A 25,042-nucleotide genomic window follows, 5' to 3' on the forward strand; every position below is an offset into this window, starting at 1 on the left:
AGCCAGACAGAAAGACTAACCATGACTGACTTAATAAGGATGAATAAGTTAATATATGAATGATTGATTATCTGGATCCAAGCACTTTAAAACTAAGACTACAAGACTCACTTAAAGGCTGGCTTCATCTACCAGGTGAGGACAAAATCAAAAGAATCCTTCAATCATTAGCCCCATCATGTTGGGAGCATACCGTATAATTACCATTAAGAAACACAATTGAAGGATCAACTCACATCTGCACTGCATTTCCTGTACCAAAGAAAGCTACTGAAGGACAGTGTTTTCATTTAAAAACAGGTATGTGTGTACATGTACTGTAATCCATCACATTGTGTCTGCTTTAATCCACACAAAGTGATGCTGTCTCTGTAGCGATGCAGTGACAGACTCTTAAATTCAGTCTGCATTTTAAAGTGTATCAGCATGCAGCGCTGATGCTTCACAGTGCAATGCATGTAGATGTGGTGTGGGTTAAATTAATTCAGTTATAGTGAGTCTTCCTGTTGTACCAGTGGAAATATTTTGGATATTTGTAATAAATACAAAAGTACTTAAACAATGACAAAATTGTACTGTTTTGATTAATGCTTGGTCATGAATTGACATGGAATATGGAATTTACAATAACATGTCAGTGAAGAGGTTCATTTAAGCAGGTGATCCCTCTGTTCATGGCCTTACCACTGATGGCATTCATAAACAGAAACATTAGCTGGCACTGGGAAAAGCAAGAGAAATTATTATTATTATTATTATTATTATTATTATTATTATTATTATTATTATTATTATTATTATTATTACATAAAGTGACATAGAAATGTGATATGTGTATTATTTAAGTAACATGCATTACTGATTATTTTTTGCATAATCAAATATATTTCCCAAATAAATGTATTTTCTACATATGTATTCTTTATTTATTTTTTTCATAGTCAGATTACCACAAACTAATTTCTAACTCATTCATACACAATTGGAGAGTGGGGCACAGTTTGTTTTTGCCCTGTCGTGGTTAATCTGCCGATTCTTGTTCTTAATTATAGTTAAACAACTTCCATTAGTTATGTTCAATTAAACTTTTCCTTTTAAATTAGTGTTTTGCATGTTTTAACTAATTTACTACAAATGACATTATTTACATTATCATTGTGTGGTTGTGACTTTTAACACCTGTAACTAATGGCTAATGGCAGAAGAGTATAAGCAGAAATGCAACTCTGTAAGATTGTTTTTGATACACAACATATAACTATTAGTAATAAATGGAATACAAGACTCTCTAGATATATTTCCAGCAGGCATTAATATCTGAAATATGAGTGTTTGAACCCTGCAGGTGCCCTGTTGAACCCAGGAACACTGCTTCAGCACAGATCAATCTTATCAATGAGTGATGGTTGTATGTCAGTGAAAGTTTCTCTTTTAATGGGTTTACAGACTTTAACTTTGTCCCCTTTCCCCCACATCCTGTCCAATGGATCTTCTCAGCAGTCAGAAATCCTCCACTGATCTCTCAGTGCTGGGCTCTCACCAGAGAAGCTGCCTGCCAATCAGATGAGGGCCCAGCACATCCCACCAGCTGAGAGTGCACTGATTGGCTAAGCCCTGGTTGGCTGGCTGCAGATTCATGAATAATGTGGAGTGTGAGCTGGTCTGCATCTCTATTCTCCTCCATCACACTTTAGCTACATGAATCAGCACTTGTGACACAGCATGACTACATGTATGTAGTACTTCATGAGTTACTGTAGTTTAGGATGTAAGGAATGTAAAGGGAAACACTTTAACTTTGCTAGAACTAAGGCTGTTTTATCATTCTTATTTAATAACTCAGTCACTGCACAGAGCACATGCATCCCAACAACAGGACTTCATGTTTGTGGCTCCACATATACTGCTGAATAATCATTAAATTGTCAGAATTAAAATATATTTGGCTTAATACGGAACATGCCAGGCTATGTAATTACCAAATTATATTTGCTTCATACATAACATGAGAAGCAATCAGTATTCAATTGCTGGCTTCAACAGTAGCCTTCATAGGAACATCATGGGAACATCTGATGATGATGTGTTTTGAGGTTGACTTTAATGCATCCTTGTATCATTGTGAGTAAGACATACAGCCCTTTTTCCCCGCTCTTAAGTAGCTTTAAGATTGGTAAGAATACTCTTATTGGACAGTATCATACTGTATTGTGTATCATCTTTTCCCAGCTCTGATGGGTTTTTTTTTAACTGCGCTTTTAAATACAATTCTGTGGGTTTGAACAAAAATTGTAACGCCTGACCCACTGGTAGGGCAGTGAGATTTAAAATGTTAATTCATATCAAGAGTCCCTTAACGCCTCAAACTGTACAGATGTCTATTTGCCCATCGTCTGCATCACACAACAGTGACGTGCGGTGAGGTTCATGGCTGGGGAGGCACTGACTCTTTCAGAGTCAGATTTACAAATATATGAACCCAACTGAGTAGTTTATTCACCATTTTATTGGCAGCATGAACATTGACTACTGGTTATTTTTCTCATATCAGCATTCGTTATACACACACACAGGTAAGGGACATATCTGGCCAAAAACGAACGTTACATTTATAGCGGCTCAGAGAGGTACATGTATTTGCTCTGCACCCTCCATAGCGTTTTTAGTCTGAGGCTTTGATTTTTAATTTTAATACAGACTGCACTATTAACTAAAGAATATTTTATTTAATTAAGGTCAAATTTAGTTTTAATTAAAATATTGGTTTTCTCTTAGTCAGATAATATTTTCAATAAAATAGTGGTCCTACCTTTACTTGTAAAATCTTCCATTTTTGGCGGTCAGTCGGAGAAAGAAACTAAACTAAATGGTGCTACAGTGCACCTGACTCTGATGTTAGCTAGAAGACAGTAGCATGTTGGCGCTTACCATCTCTAGTAGAAGAACAGCAGCTACACGCACCTGTGGGCTCACGTGCGCCATCTGCAGTGCAGCAGAGTACTATCTGCCTCACCTGGTGTCACGATCTGCTTGTTCTTTGGTGTCCTGTTTTATTTTGAAGTGTTCACTCCCCCTTGTTATATGTCTAGTTGTACTTCCTGTCTGTGTGTTTACCCTCTCCATCTGATTGTTAATGTGTTCCTCCTGTGTCCATTTACTCTGCCCTTGTGTTTTTGCCTTTCTCCCCCAGCTGTGTCTTGTTCCCTCTTTGGTGTCTGTGTATTTATCCCTGTCTACCCCCAGTGTGTTTTGTCGGATTGTCATTGATGTTACGTGGTGTTCTCCCTTGTGGCTGCACCTGTGTCTCCCCCTGGCTTGGTTTGTGTTTTCAGTTTCTTTGTTACTTTGTATTTTGCTACCTTTTTGTAGATTAAAGCTCTCTTTTTGTTATTATCCTTGTCTGTTGTTCTGCTTTTGGGTCCTCATCTTTTCCACTGCATGACACCTGGTGTTTTTTCACTGTGGTTTTATGTCACATCAGCAAGACTAAATATGTTACACATATACATTACATACATTAACTGGACTATGGAAAGTCAGGATGCATAATAAAAGTGTCTGTAAACATTATATTGGCGACATACAGAGAGATAGCAACAGGCACGCGCCAAATGCATGTGCTCAACCTAGTTTGCGAGGGATTGCACAATCCGAGGGGAGGCTCAGCTCGTCGCTGCCGCAGCTCTCCTGTATCTGTACAGAGAATACGCAAATTCAGAGATTTTGACTAAAAGTTATCACAATTATTGGAATCATACAGAAAATGCAGTTATAGCACAGACCAGTGGACAAATATACATTTATATGTGCCTCCCCTGACTGCACGTCCCTGTCACACAATTGTTGGGTTTTGAGGCCCAAAGGGCGCTGTGATTGTCTTTCAATTGAATCCAGTAAACTTCTAGTTGATCAAGATACTTATTTATTTAAAGTGATGATGACAGCATTTCAAAAATACCCTCAGCCGAGGACACTTTCACACACCAAGTCCACAGTCCGAATCAATAAAGAGCCAGTTAGCTGTCTGTTGGTAAAAGTGAAAGTGGTACAAAAACATCATAAACATTTTGCTATATTCTCTACAGAAGGGTGTCGTCGTCCCTCATTGGTCCATGTTGGCGCGGTCATGCCCCTTGGTGGGCCGTCTTGCTGTGGCGAGATGGAGGTAGACCTGAAACTCTTTGAAGAGAACCTACAGTGCTTCACATTCATAACTAATATAGTGCTCATTATACATTTGTGCAGAAATACATGTTGTGCAATAATACATTTTGATTGAGGTGGACGAGTACATGTGATAATCATTAAATGTGACACAATACAATCAGGAGTTTATTTACTTCACACAATCCTTTACACAATATATGGACAGGGCTTGATCAGGTTAAATAAAACCCATTCTGACACGAGATGATATTTTTAACAGGGACACGTGCCTGAGTGTTTCCTGCTGTCTGTGGACTACAGCCTGGAACTAATGAAAAAATGAAGCAGTGTTCATATATTGCTTATTTATTATATTCACATGTATTCACATTGAGAAAGAGAGTTTCACGTGTGAACGCACACACTCCCATCCAGCAGGTGGCAGTGTGGACATTGGACGTTAGTCCATAAACACGGAGAGCCTGGACGTCACACGGGATAGCGGGGAAAATGCTTTTCTTCAGTTGAACCTTACCTTGTATTTAGATAAAACAGCTGGCACACACATCTCAACATGGTGTCACTGCAGAGAGTCGGGAACATATTTAAACAGGTAATGTTAGCTATTGTTAAGTCTATACGAGCGGGTGATTCACTGCGAAGTTGATGTTATGTAGCTAAGGTTAGCTAACAGTGGCACTGCTGTTGCATCATATCTGACTAACACTTTATTTAATATTCCAGCTCAGGTGCTTGTCTCACCTGACGGGGGCTCAGTTTACAACACACACGCTGCATCCTGTCTGTCAACCTCAAAACAAAGTAAGTTCTGCTGCCAGACTATATTAACAAGGTTGACAGTTTATAAAAGTCACAGAACTGGCTTTTTGTTATCTTCTCCTAAATTCCGCCACATTTAAGGTTTTACAACCAAACTGTATTTAGGTAACATACCGAGTCCATTAAGTGCGTTATCTTTTTTTAGGCGAGAGAAGCTCAAGGAAATAAATTATAAAGTTATGTAAAAGTTGACTGTAAAGATTCTACAAGGTGCAGTCAAAATATGAAAGTATAAGTAACTAACTAATGAGTCCTTGTTGTAAAGTCTGACCTCACTTTGTCTGTGTCAGTGGTTTGAGAGCAGAGTTGATGGTGATAGGTGGAGGAAAAACATCCACCTGACACCACCAAGGCTGGAGAAGAGGTAACCCATAGTTACTTTGTTTTCTAAGCATCACTAGTTGAATGGATAAACTAATGTGTAACTGTTTGTCACTGTCTACAGTGATGTGTCTGAAGCAGCGTACGAGAAGCTGGCAGATGAGACTTTGGATGCTCTTACTGATTATTTTGAAGACCTGACGGATGAAGCTTTCACTGGTGCAGACTACGATGTTGTCTTCTCTGTAAGTCACTCTATGTCTATTTGGAACATCTGACTGCAGTATGTGGTATTTTTAGACACTAGCAATAGGTTGATGGCCTATGAGCAGTTGGTCATTCACTCACCTGAGAACAGGCTTAATATCCTGGTTCTTATTTTTTACACCTTATTAAAGGGGAAGATGAGTATTAAGAACTGCAAAAAAATACAACAATGGTTGTGACAGTTTATCAGACTTCACACAGCTTCATTTGGATCCACAAAAGGCTTTATACAACAGTTTTTTAACATATGCAGGAGAACTCCCCAACACCTGGAAACACACCCATGTGGAAAATCAATAGAGGAACAACTAACTAGTTATTACCTCCTGTAGACTGCAATGTGACTGTATAGTATAGTTAAAAGTTTGTGGTGGCTCCTTCGCAAAAAGTGATTTTACATGCACTGAGAGAAAGCAGCTTATGCAGGTCATCAGAGCATGTGTTCACATTCTGTTAAAGAGGCGGAGTGAGAGCGGGTCGTCCACTAATCGCAAGATCGGCGGTTCGATTCCCGGCTCCAGTCCGCATGTCAAAGTGTCCTGGGGCAAGATGCTAAACCTCATATTAATGCAAGTTCATTTACCCTTTACCACATAACCTGTTGTAACCTGGTTACTATAAATCCATGCATACATGCAGCACATTAGTAATCAGACTTTGGCTGTAATTATTGTCGATATGAGGATGCATCATGACGTAGTATGATCTCTCCTTCCATCCTCTTGCTCAGCTTTCTCCTGTCAGAAGTCTTTGTCCTGCACATGCTCACATGTAGAAATCCAATTAGAAACCTGCTTACCTGTATACATGGCAGCTTTAAAGAAATCAGATTACATGAGAAAGCCGACTGTACCATGGTTAAGTGCATGTTAATGCAGCAAGAACTATGCTAGCCACAAAGGATTACAATAGAGACAAGTTTCACATCTCAATAACATTCCAAGAGAATACTCAAACCTCTCCTGATGATCTCCTTCATCCACTTCTTTGCTCTTCATCCATTTACTCAGTCTGTTTAACAAAATGTACTGCTTCAGTGTTGCATTGGTGGCTCTGAAGCTCTGCTGGAAGATTTGAAGTCAGCTGTATTTCCAGCTTCCTATAAATAAAGTTTCTGTGGCTACTGTGAGTGTTGAAGGTTAAGAAACTGTTCACTCTGCATAACACCATGGGTACATCCCAAGTCTCTTAAATTGCATCCACGTTTTTTCCTTGCGTCTTAGTTCATCCCATTAGGGAAATAAAACATGAGAGAGAATGTGTTTCTAGAGAAATGAGACGTCTTTTCCTCTGAAGCGTCAGGTGAAGCGTCAGGTACAGCGTCAGGTGAAGCGTCAGGTGAAGCGTCAGGTGAAGCGTCAGGTGAAGTGTCAGGTGAAGCGTCAGGTACAGCGTCAGGTGAAGCGTCTGTTTCTGAAGTCTGCGCTCGCAGCTGATCAGCTGTCAGTCGGCTTTAACAGCTGTAGAGACTTTTGACGCAGTTTGTGTCTGCACACGTGCACAGTGCTTATATTAATAAAGACACACAGTTATCACTGGCAGAGCAGCAGCAGCAGCCTGTTACCTGTCTGACAAACAGCTGCACATGAATAACATCCTGCAGTCTGTCTTTATATGGTTTACTGTGTCCTGCTTAGAGGTTCAGGAACCTTTTCTACATGAAATTTCCTTTTATATTGTTTATGCATTATTTGCGTCCATATTTATTGATATTCTGATTGTGAACTCATTATTTAATAACTCAGAATATGATTATGGTGTCTATTGAACCCTGGACATTTTTCATTAGGCTTAATGTTCCAGAAGAAAATACGTAATTCATGTGAAACCCGACGCTCAGGAACGATCAGCCTCACATGTGACTGAAAAGAAATGACGATAAATAAAAATGTAAATGTAAAACGGTTTCTTGCTGATATACTCTCCTATTCTCTCTCAACTTAATTGCTTCCGTAATAAAAGTTAATGGGCGGAATAACAGATCATGAAAAGAAAAATCTTTCTAATAAATGAAGAAAGTTGTTTGTGGTCCGTTTTGTTTTCTTTCTTTAACTTGATGGTGAATCAGAAAACAAATACAACATAAAAAGAGTGGAAAACTGGAGTTTAATCTGATATCTGTCTTCACTGCGGTGTGAAACTCCAGTGATGTTGAGATGATCAGCTGCAGCCTCCAATCAGTAACTGATATCCAGTCGTGTCGGCCGGTAAAAGACTCTGAAGGCTGATCTTGTGACGTAAGGAAATATCAAATAAGAGACTTGAGATGTTTCCCATAACTAGCTTTACTGCAGTGCAGCTGAAATGAACCACTGGTAGTGAGCGTGACCCTCCACTAAGGGAAGCTGTTGTCCAACAACTTCATGGTGAAATATCAGGACCTCACATCCGTGTCATCATTGGGATACGGCTGTTAAATCAGATATGGCATGCTCTGTAATGTCTTATAAATAGTTGTTGCAGCATGTTATTAATGTGCCCCTAACATGTAGTGTTAAATGTTTTTGTCTTTTGACAAGCTATACCATGTAGTGAATCAATTTATTTCCTCTTCAGTGCTTCATATTATCACTATTGCTACAAGTTGGGTATAATGTAGTGTGAAGAGCAAAACCTCTCCCGATACAAGCTGTAGCTACACTGTAGGATTTTAAGAGGAGCTTAAGTTAAGCAAAACGTTGCAAATGTTTTGTAGGAAAGTAAATACATTGAGTATGTTTGTTAAACCTCAAGGGTTCACAGTGTATTTATTAGGTGTAAATGTTAACAAAACACTTTGATTACAAGAAATTCTACACGGCACCTTTTTTAAGAACGAATTACACAAATAACATGCTATCAGAGGTTGATTTTTTCTGCTGCATTTACTTTGTGGGGGAAATACTCTAAGGTACAGGATGTGTTGGGAACAGAAATGAGATTTCACAGATATTGCTCAAATATTATACTGTTTATGTTTAAAAAAAAAAAATGTTCACAGACTATTGTGATTGGTTGGAGGGTGTGCATTATTTTCAGATGAGCTCGCACCTCTGACAAAGTTTCAATGTTCTACATTGAACTTCATAGTAAGAAGGATTCAGTTGTTAGGAAGTTATGGCTTCTTGTACTGCTCATGTTTTGAACCTAATGCAAAATTGACAGTAAAGTGAGATAATCTATTTAAACCGTTTGTGGAAGTAAACCTCTTCCTCTTTGGTCTTTAATGAGCCTCTACGCTGTACATTGCTGATGACAGCTGCTTGTTTCCTGTACATTCACATCTGATTGCTCTGTAGGTCCTGCTGTCTTTATATATTCTCCTCCTGTCACACTAACAACACATATACTGAACATCTGCCATTGGTTGAATTTTAAGAAAACCTTTCCAAAACCTGTGATAGCATTAGGAATAGATTAATAGAAACACAGACAGCTGCCACAGTACATAACCGTTTAAATCATAGTCTGAACTTTGAAAAGTGTGATGTAGGAATGTTGGTAGAGCAGAGAGACTACAGTAGAGACTACAGCAGAGACTACAGCAGAGAGACTACAGCAGAGAGACTACAGTAGAGACTACAGTAGAGACTACATCAGAGAGACTACAGCAGAGAGACTACAGTAGAGACTACAGTAGAGAGACTACAGCAGAGAGACTACAGTAGAGACTACATCAGAGAGACTACAGTAGAGAGACTACAGCAGAGAGACTACAGTAGAGACTACAGCAGAGACTACAGCAGAGAGACTACAGCAGAGAGACTACAGTAGAGACTACATCAGAGAGACTACAGTAGAGAGACTACAGTAGAGACTACAGCAGAGAGACTACAACAGAGAGACTACAGCAGAGACTACAGCAGAGAGACTACAGCAGAGAGACTACAGCAGAGACTACAGCAGAGAGACTACAGTAGAGAGACTACAGTAGAGACTACAGCAGAGAGACTACAGCAGAGAGACTACAGCAGAGAGACTACAGTAGAGTGACTACAGTAGAGTGACTACAGCAGAGTGACTACAGTAGAGTGACTACAGCAGAGTGACTACAGTAGAGTGACTACAGTAGAGTGACTACAGTAGAGTGACTACAGCAGAGTGACTACAGCAGAGTGACTACAGTAGAGTGACTACAGCAGAGAGACTACAGTAGAGACTACAGCAGAGACTACAGCAGAGAGACTACAGCAGAGAGACTACAGTAGAGACTACATCAGAGAGACTACAGTAGAGAGACTACAGTAGAGACTACAGCAGAGAGACTACAGCAGAGACTACAGCAGAGAGACTACAGCAGAGACTACAGCAGAGACTACAGTAGAGAGACTACAGTAGAGACTACAGCAGAGAGACTACAGCAGAGAGACTACAGCAGAGAGACTACAGTAGAGTGACTACAGCAGAGTGACTACAGTAGAGTGACTACAGTAGAGTGACTACAGCAGAGAGACTACAGCAGAGTGACTACAGTAGAGTGACTACAGTAGAGTGACTACAGCAGAGTGACTACAGTAGAGTGACTACTGCAGAGTGACTACAGTAGAGTGACTACAGCAGAGAGACTACAGTAGAGTGACTACAGTAGAGTGACTACAGCAGAGAGACTACAGTAGAGACTACAGCAGAGACTACAGCAGAGAGACTACAGCAGAGAGACTACAGCAGAGAGACTACAGTAAAGACTACATCAGAGAGACTACAGTAGAGAGACTACAGTAGAGACTACAGCAGAGAGACTACAGCAGAGAGACTACAGCAGAGACTACAGCAGAGAGACTACAGCAGAGAGACTACAGCAGAGACTACAGTAGAGAGACTACAGTAGAGACTACAGCAGAGAGACTACAGCAGAGAGACTACAGCAGAGAGACTACAGTAGAGTGACTACAGCAGAGTGACTACAGTAGAGTGACTACAGTAGAGTGACTACAGTAGAGTGACTACAGCAGAGTGACTACAGTAGAGTGACTACAGCAGAGAGACTACAGTAGAGACTACAGCAGAGACACTACAGCAGAGAGACTACAGCAGAGACTACAGCAGAGAGACTACAGCAGAGACTACAGTAGAGATTACAGTAGAGAAACTACAGCAGAGAGACTACAGCAGAGAGACTACAGCAGAGAGACTACAGCAGAGACTACAGCAGAGAGACTACAGCAGAGAGACTACAGCAGAGACTACAGCAGAGACTACAGCAGAGAGACTACTGCAGAGAGACTACAGCAGAGAGACTACAGCAGAGACTACAGCAGAGAGACTACAGCAGAGAGACTACAGTAGAGTGACTACAGTAGAGTGACTACAGTAGAGTGACTACAGTAGAGACTACAGCAGAGAGACTACAGCAGAGAGACTACAGCAGAGAGACTACAGCAGAGAGACTACAGTAGAGACTACAGCAGAGAGACTACAGCAGAGAGACTACAGTAGAGACTACAGCAGAGAGACTACAGCAGAGACTACAGCAGAGACTACAGCAGAGACTACAGCAGAGAGACTACAGCAGAGACTACAGCAGAGAGACTACAGCAGAGTGACTACAGTAGAGACTACAGTAGAGACTACAGTAGAGACTACAGCAGAGAGACTACAGCAGAGACTACAGCAGAGAGACTACAGCAGAGAGACTACAGCAGAGACTACAGTAGAGAGACTACAGTAGAGAAACTACAGCAGAGACTACAGCAGAGACTACAGCAGAGAGACTACAGCAGAGAGACTACAGCAGAGACTACAGTAGAGACTACAGCAGAGAGACTACAGCAGAGACTACAGTAGAGATTCTACAGTAGAGAAACTACAGCAGAGAGACTACAGTAGAGAGACTACAGTAGAGACTACAGTAGAGAGACTACAGTAGAGACTACATCAGAGAGACTACAGTAGAGAGACTACAGTAGAGACTACAGCAGAGAGACTACAACAGAGAGACTACAGCAGAGACTACAGCAGAGAGACTACAGCAGAGAGACTACAGCAGAGACTACAGCAGAGAGACTACAGTAGAGAGACTACAGTAGAGACTACAGCAGAGAGACTACAGCAGAGTGACTACAGTAGAGTGACTACAGCAGAGTGACTACAGTAGAGTGACTACAGCAGAGTGACTACAGTAGAGTGACTACAGTAGAGTGACTACAGCAGAGTGACTACAGCAGAGTGACTACAGTAGAGTGACTACAGTAGAGAGACTAGAGTAGAGACTACAGCAGAGAGACTACAGCAGAGAGACTACAGCAGAGACTACAGCAGAGAGACTACAGCAGAGACTACAGCAGAGACTACAGTAGAGAGACTACAGTAGAGACTACAGCAGAGAGACTACAGCAGAGAGACTACAGCAGAGAGACTACAGTAGAGTGACTACAGCAGAGTGACTACAGTAGAGTGACTACAGTAGAGTGACTACAGTAGAGTGACTACAGCAGAGAGACTACAGCAGAGTGACTACAGTAGAGTGACTACAGCAGAGTGACTACAGTAGAGTGACTACTGCAGAGTGACTACAGTAGAGTGACTACAGCAGAGAGACTACAGTAGAGTGACTACAGTAGAGTGACTACAGCAGAGAGACTACAGTAGAGACTACAGCAGAGACTACAGCAGAGAGACTACAGCAGAGAGACTACAGCAGAGAGACTACAGTAAAGACTACATCAGAGAGACTACAGTAGAGAGACTACAGTAGAGACTACAGCAGAGAGACTACAGCAGAGAGACTACAGCAGAGACTACAGCAGAGAGACTACAGCAGAGAGACTACAGCAGAGACTACAGTAGAGAGACTACAGTAGAGACTACAGCAGAGAGACTACAGCAGAGAGACTACAGCAGAGAGACTACAGCAGAGTGACTACAGCAGAGTGACTACAGTAGAGTGACTACAGTAGAGTGACTACAGTAGAGTGACTACAGTAGAGTGACTACAGCAGAGTGACTACAGTAGAGTGACTACAGCAGAGAGACTACAGTAGAGACTACAGCAGAGACACTACAGCAGAGAGACTACAGCAGAGACTACAGCAGAGAGACTACAGCAGAGACTACAGTAGAGATTACAGTAGAGATTACAGTAGAGAAACTACAGCAGAGAGACTACAGCAGAGAGACTACAGCAGAGAGACTACAGCAGAGACTACAGTAGAGAAACTACAGCAGAGACTACAGCAGAGAGACTACAGCAGAGAGACTACAGCAGAGACTACAGCAGAGACTACAGCAGAGAGACTACAGCAGAGAGACTACTGCAGAGAGACTACAGCAGAGAGACTACAGCAGAGACTACAGCAGAGAGACTACAGCAGAGAGACTACAGTAGAGTGACTACAGTAGAGTGACTACAGTAGAGTGACTACAGTAGAGACTACAGCAGAGAGACTACAGCAGAGAGACTACAGCAGAGAGACTACAGTAGAGAGACTACAGTAGAGACTACAGCAGAGAGACTACAGCAGAGAGACTACAGTAGAGACTACAGCAGAGAGACTACAGCAGAGACTACAGCAGAGACTACAGCAGAGAGACTACAGCAGAGACTACAGCAGAGAGACTACAGCAGAGTGACTACAGTAGAGACTACAGTAGAGACTACAGCAGAGAGACTACAGCAGAGACTACAGCAGAGAGACTACAGCAGAGAGACTACAGCAGAGACTACAGTAGAGAGACTACAGTAGAGAAACTACAGCAGAGACTACTGCAGAGAGACTACAGCAGAGAGACTACAGCAGAGACTACAGCAGAGACTACAGCAGAGAGACTACTGCAGAGAGACTACAGCAGAGAGACTACAGCAGAGACTACAGCAGAGACTACAGCAGAGACTACAGCAAAGAGACTACAGTAGAGACTACAGCAGAGAGACTACAGCAGAGAGACTACAGCAGAGACTACAGTAGAGACTACAGCAGAGAGACTACAGCAGAGACTACAGTAGAGATTCTACAGTAGAGAAACTACAGCAGAGAGACTACAGCAGAGAGACTACAGCAGAGAGACTACAGTAGAGACTACAGTAGAGAGACTACAGCAGAGAGACTACAGCAGAGACTACAGCAGAGACTACAGCAGATAGACTACAGTAGAGACTACAGTAGAGACTACAGCAGAGACTACAGCAGAGAGACTACAGCAGAGAGACTACAGCAGAGAGACTACATCAGAGAGACTACTGCAGAGACTACAGCAGAGAGACTACAGCAGAGACTACAGCAGAGTGACTACAGTAGAGTGACTACAGTAGAGTGACTACAGCAGAAAGACTTCAGCAGAGAGACTACATCAGAGAGACTACTGCAGAGACTACAGCAGAGACTACAGCAGAGAGACTACAGCAGAGACTACAGCAGAGAGACTACAGCAGAGAGACTACAGTAGAGTGACTACAGTAGAGTGACTACAGTAGAGAGACTACAGCAGAGACACTACAGCAGAGAGACTACAGCAGAGAGACTACTGCAGAGAGACTACAGTAGAGTGACTACAGTAGAGAGACTACTGCAGAGAGACTACAGTAGAGTGACTACAGTAGAGTGACTACTGCAGAGAGACTACAGTAGAGTGACTACAGCAGAGAGACTACTGCAGAGAGACTACAGTAGAGTGACTACAGTAGAGTGACTACAGCAGAGAGACTACAGTAGAGAATACAATAGACACTACAGCAGAGAGACTACAGCAGAGAGACTACAGCAGAGAGACTACAGCAGAGTGACTACAGTAGAGTGACTACAGCAGAGAGACTACAGTAGAGAATACAATAGACACTACAGCAGAGAGACTTCAGCAGAGAGACTACAGTAGAGAGACTAGAGTAGAGAGACTACAGTAGAGAGACTACTGCAGAGAGACTACAGTAGAGACTACAGTAGAGAGACTACAGTAGAGAGACTACAGTAGAGACTACAGTAGAGACTACAGCAGAGAGACTACAGCAGAGACTACAGCAGAGACTACAGCAGAGAGACTACAGCAGAGAGACTACAGTAGAGACTACAGCAGAGAGACTACAGTAGAGACTACAGCAGAGAGACTACAGCAGAGAGACTACAGCAGAGAGACTACAGCAGACAGACTACAGCAGAGAGACTACAGTAGACAGACTGCAGCAGAGAGACTACAGCAGAGACTACAGCAGAGAGACTACAGTAGAGACTACAGCGTAGAGACTACAGCAGAGAGACTACAGCAGAGAGACTACAGCAGAGAGACTACTGCAGAGAGACTACAGTAGAGACTACAGTAGAGAGACTACAGTAGAGACTACAGCAGAGAGACTACAGTAGAGACTACAGTAGAGACTACAGCAGAGACTACAGCAGAGACTACAGCAGAGAGACTACAGCAGAGAGACTACAGCAGAGACTACAGCAGAGAGACTACAGTAGAGACTACAGCAGAGAGACTACAGTAGAGACTACAGCAGAGAGACTACAACAGAGAGACTTCAGCAGAGAGACTACTGCAGAGAGACTACAGTAGAGACTACAGCAGAGAGACTACAGTAGAGAGACTACAGCAGAGAGACTACAGCAGAGACTACAGCAGAGACTACAGCAGAGAGACTACAGCAGAGAGACTACAGTAGAGAGACTACAGCAGAGAGACTACAGCAGAGACTACAGCAGAGACTACAGCAGAGAGACTACAGCAGAGAGACTACAGCAGAGAGACTACAGCAGAGACTACAGCAGAGACTACAGCAGAGAGACTACTGCAGAGACTGCAGAGAGACTACAGTAGAGACTACAGTAGAGACTACAGCAGAGAGACTACAGCAGAGACTACAGTAGAGAGACTACAGTAGAGACTACAGCAGAGACTACAGTAGAGACTACAGCAGAGACTACAGCAGAGACTACAGCAGAGAGACTACAGCAGAGAGACTACTGCAGAGAGACTACAGTAGAGTGACTACAGTAGAGTGACTACAGCAGAGAGACTACAGTAGAGAATACAATAGACACTACAGCAGAGAGACTACAGCAGAGAGACTACAGTAGAGTGACTACAGTAGAGTGACTACAGTAGAGTGACTACAGCAGAGAGACTACAGTAGAGAATACAATAGACACTACAGCAGAGAGACTACAGCAGAGAGACTACAGCAGAGAGACTTCAGCAGAGAGACTACAGTAGAGAGACTACTGCAGAGAGACTACAGTAGAGAGACTACTGCAGAGAGACTACAGTAGAGACTACAGCACAGAGACTACAGCAGAGAGACTACAGCAGAGAGACTACAGCAGACAGACTACAGCAGAGAGACTACAGTAGACAGACTACAGCAGAGAGACTACAGCAGAGACTACAGCAGAGAGACTACAGTAGAGACTACAGTAGAGACTACAGCAGAGAGACTACAGCAGAGAGACTACAGCAGACAGACTACAGCAGAGAGACTACAGCAGACAGACTACAGCAGAGAGACTACAGTAGACAGACTACAGCAGAGAGACTACAGCAGAGACTACAGCAGAGACTACAGCAGAGACTACAGCAGAGAGACTACAGCAGAGAGACTTCAGCAGAGAGACTACTGCAGAGAGACTACAGTAGAGACTACAGCAGAGAGACTACAGTAGAGACTACAGCAGAGAGACTACAGCAGAGACTACAGCAGAGACTACAGCAGAGAGACTACAGCAGAGAGACTACAGCAGAGACTACAGCAGAGACTACAGCAGAGAGACTACAGTAGAGACTACAGCAGAGAGACTACAGCAGAGAGGACTACAGCAGACAGACTACAGCAGACAGACTACAGCAGAGAGACTACTGCAGAAAGACTACAGTAGACAGACTACAGCAGAGAAAACTACAGTAGAGACTACAGCACAGATACTACAGCAGAGAGACTACAGCAGAGAGACTACAGCAGAGACTACAGCAGAGACTACAGCAGAGAGACTACAGCAGAGACTACAGCAGAGACTACAGTAGAGAGACTACAGTAGAGACTACAGCAGAGACTACAGTAGAGAGACTACAGTAGAGACTACAGCAGAGACTACAGCAGAGACTACAGCAGAGAGACTACAGCAGAGAGACTACAGCAGAGAGACTACTGCAGAGAGACTACAGTAGAGTGACTACAGTAGAGTGACTACAGCAGAGAGACTACAGTAGAGAATACAATAGACACTACAGCAGAGAGGACTACAGCAGAGAGACTACAGTAGAGTGACTACAGTAGAGAGACTACAGTAGAGAGACTACTGCAGAGAGACTACAGTAGAGACTACAGTAGAGAGACTACAGTAGAGAGACTACAGTAGAGACTACAGTAGAGACTACAGCAGAGAGACTACAGCAGAGACTACAGCAGAGGACTACAGCAGAGAGACCTACAGCAGAGAGACTACAGTAGAGACTACAGCAGAGAGACTACAGTAGAGACTACAGCAGAGAGACTACAGCAGAGAGACTACAGCAGAGAGACTACAGCAGACAGACTACAGCAGAAGACTACAGAGAAGACTACAGTAGACAGACTACAGCAGAGAGACTACAGCAGAGACTACAGCAGAGAGACTACAGTAGAGACTACAGCAGAGAGACTACAGCAGAGAGACTACAGCAGAGAGACTTCAGCAGAGAGACTACTGCAGAGAGACTACAGTAGAGACTACAGCAGAGACTACAGCAGAGACTACAGCAGAGAGACTACAGCAGAGACTACAGCAGAGACTACAGCAGAGAGACTACAGTAGAGACTACAGCAGAGAGACTACAGCAGACAGACTACAGCAGACAGACTACAGCAGAGACTACAGCAGAGACTACAGCAGAGAGACTACAGTAGAGACTACAGCAGAGAGACTACAGCAGAGAGACTACAGCAGACAGACTACAGCAGACAGACTACAGCAGACAGACTACATCAGAGAGACTACTGCAGAGAGACTACAGTAGACAGACTACAGCAGAGAAACTACAGTAGAGACTACAGCACAGATACTACAGCAGAGAGACTACAGCAGAGAGACTACAGCAGAGACTACAGCAGAGACTACAGCAGAGAGACTACAGCAGAGAGACTTCAGCAGAGAGACTACTGCAGAGACTGCAGAGAGACTACAGTAGAGACTACAGTAGAGACTACAGCAGAGAGACTACAGTAGAGACTACAGCAGAGAGACTACAGCAGAGACTACAGCAGAGAGACTACAGCAGAGAGACCTACAGCAGAGACTACAGTAGAGAAACTCAGCAGAGACTACAGCAGAGAGACTACAGCAGAGAGACTACAGCAGAGAGACTACAGCAGAGACTACAGTAGAGACTACAGCAGAGAGACTACAGCAGAGAGACTACAGTAGAGACTACAGCAGAGACTACAGCAGAGACTACAGTAGAGAGACTACAGTAGAGACTACAGCAGAGACTACAGCAGAGAGACTACAGTAGAGAGACTACAGTAGAGAGACTACAGTAGAGACTACAGTAGAGACTACAGCAGAGAGACTACAGCAAAGAGACTACAGTAGAGACTACAGCAGAGACTACAGCAGAGAGACTACAGTAGAGAGACTACAGTAGAGACTACAGCAGAGACTACAGTAGAGAGACTACAGTAGAGACTACAGCAGAGACTACAGCAGAGACTACAGTAGAGAGACTACAGTAGAGACTACAGCAGAGACTACAGTAGAGAGACTACAGTAGAGACTACAGCAGAGACTACAGTAGAGAGACTACAGTAGAGACTACAGCAGAGACTACAGCAGAGACTACAGCAGAGAGACTACAGCAGAGAGACTACAGCAGAGAGACTACTGCAGAGAGACTACAGTAGAGTGACTACAGTAGAGTGACTACAGCAGAGAGACTACAGTAGAGAATACAATAGACACTACAGCAGAGAGACTACAGCAGAGAGACTACAGCAGAGTGACTACAGTAGAGTGACTACAGTAGAGTGACTACAGTAGAGTGACTACAGCAGAGAGACTACAGTAGAGAATACAATAGACACTACAGCAGAGTGACTACAGCAGAGAGACTACAGCAGAGAGACTTCAGCAGAGAGACTACAGTAGAGAGACTACTGCAGAGAGACTACAGTAGAGAGACTACAGTAGAGAGACTACAGTAGAGAGACTACAGCAGAGACACTACAGCAGAGACACTACAGCAGAGAGACTACTGCAGAGAGACTACAGTAGAGAGACTACAGTAGAGAGACTACAGTAGAGAGACTACTGCAGAGAGACTATAGTAGAGACTACAGTAGAGAGACTACAGTAGAGAGACTACAGTAGAGACTACAGCAGAGAGACTACAGCAGAGAGACTACAGCAGAGAGACTACAGCAGAGACTACAGCAGAGACTACAGCAGAGAAACTACAGCAGAGAGACTACATTAGAGACTACAGCAGAGAGACTACAGTAGAGACTACAGCAGAGAGACTACAGCAGAGAGACTACAGCAGAGAGACTACAGCAGACAGACTACAGCAGAGAGACTACAGTAGACAGACTACAGCAGAGAGACTACAGCAGAGACTACAGCAGAGAGACTACAGTAGAGACTACAGCAGAGAGACTACAGCAGAGAGACTTCAGCAGAGAGACTACTGCAGAGAGACTACAGTAGAGACTACAGCAGAGAGACTACAGCAGAGAGACTACAGCAGAGACTACAGCAGAGACTACAGCAGAGACTACAGCAGAGAGACTACAGCAGAGAGACTACAGCAGAGACTACAGCAGAGACTACAGCAGAGAGACTACTGCAGAGACTGCAGAGAGACTACAGTAGAGACTACAGTAGAGACTACAGCAGAGAGACTACAGTAGAGAGACTACAGTAGAGACTACAGCAGAGACTACAGCAGAGACTACAGTAGAGAGACTACAGTAGAGACTACAGCAGAGACTACAGCAGAGACTACAGCAGAGAGACTACAGCAGAGAGACTACTGCAGAGAGACTACAGTAGAGTGACTACAGTAGAGTGACTACAGCAGAGAGACTATAGTAGAGAATACAATAGACACTACAGCAGAGAGACTACAGCAGAGAGACTACAGCAGAGTGACTACAGTAGAGTGACTACAGTAGAGTGACTACAGCAGAGAGACTACAGTAGAGAATACAATAGACACTACAGCAGAGAGACTACAGCAGAGAGAATACAGCAGAGAGACTTCAGCAGAGAGACTACAGTAGAGAGACTACTGCAGAGAGACTACAGTAGAGAGACTACTGCAGAGAGACTACAGTAGAGACTACAGCAGAGAGACTACAGCAGAGAGACTACAGCAGAGAGACTACAGCAGAGAGACTACAGTAGACAGACTACAGCAGAGAGACTACAGCAGAGACTACAGCAGAGAGACTACAGTAGAGACTACAGCAGAGAGACTACAGCAGAGAGACTACAGCAGAGAGACTACAGCAGACAGACTACAGCAGAGAGACTACAGTAGACAGACTACAGCAGAGAGACTACAGCAGAGACTACAGCAGAGAGACTACAGTAGAGACTACAGCAGAGAGACTACAGTAGAGACTACAGCAGAGACTACAGCAGAGACTACAGCAGAGACTACAGCAGAGAGACTACAGCAGAGAGACTACAGCAGAGACTACAGCAGAGACTACAGCAGAGAGACTACAGTAGAGACTACAGCAGAGAGACTACAGCAGAGAGACTACAGCAGACAGACTACAGCAGACAGACTACAGCAGAGAGACTACTGCAGAAAGACTACAGTAGACAGACTACAGCAGAGAAACTACAGTAGAGACTACAGCACAGATACTACAGCAGAGAGACTACAGCAGAGAGACTACAGCAGAGACTACAGCAGAGACTACAGCAGAGAGACTACAGCAGAGACTACAGCAGAGACTACAATAGAGAGACTACAGTAGAGACTACAGCAGAGACTACAGTAGAGAGACTACAGTAGAGACTACAGCAGAGACTACAGCAGAGACTACAGCAGAGAGACTACAGCAGAGAGACTACAGCAGAGAGACTACTGCAGAGAGACTACAGTAGAGTGACTACAGTAGAGTGACTACAGCAGAGAGACTACAGTAGAGAATACAATAGACACTACAGCAGAGAGACTACAGCAGAGACTACAGCAGAGACTACAGCAGAGACTACAGTAGAGAGACTACAGTAGAGACTACAGCAGAGACTACAGCAGAGACTACAGCAGAGAGACTACAGCAGAGAGACTACTGCAGAGAGACTACAGTAGAGTGACTACAGTAGAGTGACTACAGCAGAGAGACTACAGTAGAGAATACAATAGACACTACAGCAGAGTGACTACAGCAGAGAGACTACAGTAGAGAATACAATAGACACTACAGCAGAGAGACTACAGCAGAGAGACTACAGCAGAGAGACTTCAGCAGAGAGACTACAGTAGAGAGACTACTGCAGAGAGACTACAGTAGAGAGACTACTGCAGAGAGACTACAGTAGAGACTACAGTAGAGACTACAGTAGAGAGACTACAGTAGAGAGACTACAGTAGAGTGACTACAGTAGAGAGACTACAGCAGAGACACTACAGCAGAGAGACTACTGCAGAGAGACTACAGTAGAGAGACTACAGTAGAGAGACTACAGTAGAGACTACAGTAGAGAGACTACAGTAGAGAGACTACAGTAGAGACTACAGCAGAGAGACTACAGCAGAGAGACTACAGCAGAGACTACAGCAGAGACTACAGCAGAGAGACTACAGCAGAGAGACTACAGTAGAGACTACAGCAGAGAGACTACAGTAGACAGACTACAGCAGAGAAACTACAGTAGAGACTACAGCAGAGAGACTACAGCAGAGAGACTACAGCAGAGAGACTACAGCAGACAGACTACAGCAGAGAGACTACTGCAGAGAGACTACAGTAGACAGACTACAGCAGAGAAACTACAGTAGAGACTACAGCACAGATACTACAGCAGAGAGACTACAGCAGAGAGACTACAGCAGAGAGACTACAGCAGAGAGACTTCAGCAGAGAGACTACTGCAGAGACTGCAGAGAGACTGCAGAGAGACTACAGTAGAGACTACAGTAGAGACTACAGCAGAGAGACTACAGTAGAGACTACAGCAGAGAGACTACAGCAGAGACTACAGCAGAGAGACTACAGGAGAGAGACTCCAGCAGAGACCTACAGCAGAGAGACTACAGCAGAGAGACTACAGCGAGACTACAGCAGAGAGACTACTGCAGAGAGACTACAGCAGAGACTACAGCAGAGACTACAGCAAGAGAGACTACAGCAGAGAGACTACAGTAGAGACTACAGCAGAGAGACTACAGCAGAGACTACAGTAGAGATTCTACAGCAGAGAAACTACAGCAGAGAGACTACAGCAGAGAAACTACAGTAGAGACTACAGCAGAGAGACTACAGCAGAGACTACAGCAGAGAGACTACAGCAGAGAAACTACAGTAAGACTACAAGCAGAGACTACAGCAGAGAACTACAGCAGAGACTACAGCGAGAGACTACAGCAGAGAGACTACAGCAGAGAGACTACCAGCGAGAGACTACAGCAGAGGACTACAGCAGAGACTACAGTAGAGACTACAGCAGAGACTACAGCAGAGAGACTACAGTAGAGAGACTACAGTCGAGACTACAAGCGAGAGACTACAGCAAGAGATCCAGTAGAGAAGGACTACAGGCAGAGAGACTACAGTAGAGAGACTACAGTAGAGACTACAGCAGAGAAACTACAGCAGAGACTACAGTAGAGACTACAGCAGAGACTACAGCAGAGAGACTAAGTAGAGAGACTACAGTAGAGACTACAGCAGAGACTACAGTAGAGAGACTACAGTAGAGACTACAGCAGAGGACTACAGCAGAGACTACAGCTAGAGAGACTACAGTAGAGACTACAGCAAGAGACTACAGCAGGAGACTACAGTAGAGGACTACAGTAGAGACTACAGCAGAGACTACAGCTAGACACTACAGCAGAGAGACTACAGCAGAGAGACTACAGCAGAGACTACAGTAGAGGACTACAGCGAGGGACTACAGCAGAGAGACTACATGCAGAGGCTACAGCAGAGAGACTACAGTAGAGACTACAGCAGAGAGACTACAGCAGAGAGACTACAGCAGACAGACTACAGCAGAGAGACTACAGCAGAGAGACTACAGCAGACAGACTACATCAGAGAGACTACTGCAGAGAGACTACAGCAGAAGACTACAGCAGAGAACTACAGTAGAGACTACAGCACAGAATACAGCAGAGAGAGACTACAGCAGAGACTACAGCAGAGAGACTACAGCAGAGAGACTACAGCAGAGAGACTACAGCAGAGAGACTACAGCAGAGACTACAGAGAGAGACTACAGTAGAGACTACAGTAGAGACTACAGCAGAGACTACAGCAGAGACTACAGCAGAGAGACTACAGCAGAGACTACAGCAGAGAGACTACAGCAGAGACTACAGTAGAGACTACAGTAGAGACTACAGCAGAGACTACAGCAGAGACTACAGCAGAGAGACTACAGCAGAGAGACTACAGCGAGACTACAGCAGAGACTACAGCAGAGAGACTACTGCAGAGAGACTACAGCAGAGACTACAGCAGAGACTACAGCAGAGAGACTACAGCAGAGACTACAGCAAAGAGACTACAGTAGAGACTACAGTAGAGACTACAGGAGAGACTACAGCAGAGAGACTACAGCAGAGAGACTACAGCAGAGACTACAGCAGAGAGACTACAGTAGAGACTACAGCAGAGACTACAGTAGAGACTACAGTAGAGACTATAGTAGAGAAACTCCAGCAGAGACTACAGCAGAGAGACTACAGCAGAGACTACAGCAGGACTACAGCGAGACTACAGCAGAGACTACAGTAGAGACTACAGCAGAGAGACTACAGCAGAGACTACAGCAGAGAGACTACAGTAGAGATTCTACAGCAGAGAAACTACAGCAGAGAGACTACAGCAGAGAGACTACAGCAGAGACTACAGCAGAGAGACTACAGCAGAGAGACTACAGTAGAGACTACAGCAGAGAGACTACAGCAGAGAGTACAGCAGAGAGACTACAGTAGAGACTACAGTAGAGACTACAGCAGAGAGACTACAGCAGAGACTACAGCAGAGACTACAGTAGAGACTACTAAGAAGAAGACTACAGCAGAGAGACTACAGCAGACAGACTACAGCAGAGAGACTACAGTAGACAGACTACAGCAGAGACTACAGCAGAGAGACTACAGCAGAGAGACTACAGCAGAGAGACTACAGCAGAGACTACAGCAGAGAGACTACAGCAGAGAGACTACAGCAGAGAGACTACAGCAGAGAGACTACTGCAGAGAGACTACAGTAGACAGACTACAGCAGAGAAACTACAGTAGAGACTACAGCACAGATACTACAGCAGAGAGACTACAGCAGAGAGACTACAGCAGAGAGACTACAGCAGAGAGACTACAGCAGAGAGACTTCAGCAGAGAGACTACTGCAGAGACTGCAGAGAGACTACAGTAGAGACTACAGTAGAGACTACAGCAGAGAGACTACAGTAGAGACTACAGCAGAGAGACTACAGCAGAGACTACAGCAGAGAGACTACAGCAGAGAGACTACAGTAGAGACTACAGTAGAGACTACAGTAGAGAAACTCCAGCAGAGACTACAGCAGAGAGACTACAGCAGAGAGACTACAGCAGAGAGACTACAGCAGAGACTACAGCAGAGAGACTACTGCAGAGAGACTACAGCAGAGACTACAGCAGAGAGACTACAGCAGAGACTACAGCAAAGAGACTACAGTAGAGACTACAGGAGAGACTACAGCAGAGACTACAGCAGAGAGACTACAGCAGAGACTACAGTAGAGACTACAGCAGAGAGACTACAGCAGAGACTACAGTAGAGACTACAGTAGAGAAACTCCAGCAGAGACTACAGCAGAGAGACTACAGCAGAGAGACTACAGCGAGACTACAGCAGAGACTACAGTAGAGACTACAGCAGAGAGACTACAGCAGAGACTACAGCAGAGACTACAGTAGAGACTACAGCAGAGACTACAGCAGAGAGACTACAGCAGAGAGACTACAGCAGAGACTACAGCAGAGAGACTACAGTAGAGACTACAGCAGAGAGACTACAGCAGAGACTACAGCAGAGAGACTACAGCAGAGACTACAGTAGAGACTACAGCAGAGAGACTACAGCAGAGACTACAGCAGAGAGACTACAGCAGAGAGACTACAGCAGAGAGACTACAGCAGAGACTACAGTAGAGACTACAGCAGAGACTACAGTAGAGAGACTACAGTAGAGACTACAGCAGAGACTACAGCAGAGAGACTACAGTAGAGAGACTACAGTAGAGAGACTACAGTAGAGAGACTACAGCAGAGACTACAGCAGAGAGACTACAGCAGAGAGACTACAGTAGAGACTACAGCAGAGACTACAGCAGAGAGACTACAGTAGAGACTACAGCAG

General features: G+C 44.1%; 1 protein-coding gene across 1 annotated transcript in view; it reads left to right on the top strand.

The window, feature by feature from the left end:
* The first annotated feature begins 4,582 nt into the window (after positions 1-4,582).
* fxn (frataxin) overlaps positions 4,583-25,042 on the top strand; it is a 33,526-nt gene continuing 13,066 nt past the window's right edge. The window contains exons 1-4 of the mRNA XM_029440531.1: positions 4,583-4,759; positions 4,891-4,968; positions 5,277-5,350; positions 5,432-5,552. Coding sequence (XP_029296391.1) covers positions 4,721-4,759; positions 4,891-4,968; positions 5,277-5,350; positions 5,432-5,552 — 312 coding nt within the window. The 5' untranslated portion in view covers positions 4,583-4,720. The remainder of the gene's footprint in view (positions 4,760-4,890; positions 4,969-5,276; positions 5,351-5,431; positions 5,553-25,042) is intronic.

This window comes from Cottoperca gobio, chromosome 9 (assembly GCF_900634415.1).
Source record: "Cottoperca gobio chromosome 9, fCotGob3.1, whole genome shotgun sequence".
Classification (NCBI taxonomy): Eukaryota; Metazoa; Chordata; class Actinopteri; order Perciformes; family Bovichtidae; genus Cottoperca; species Cottoperca gobio.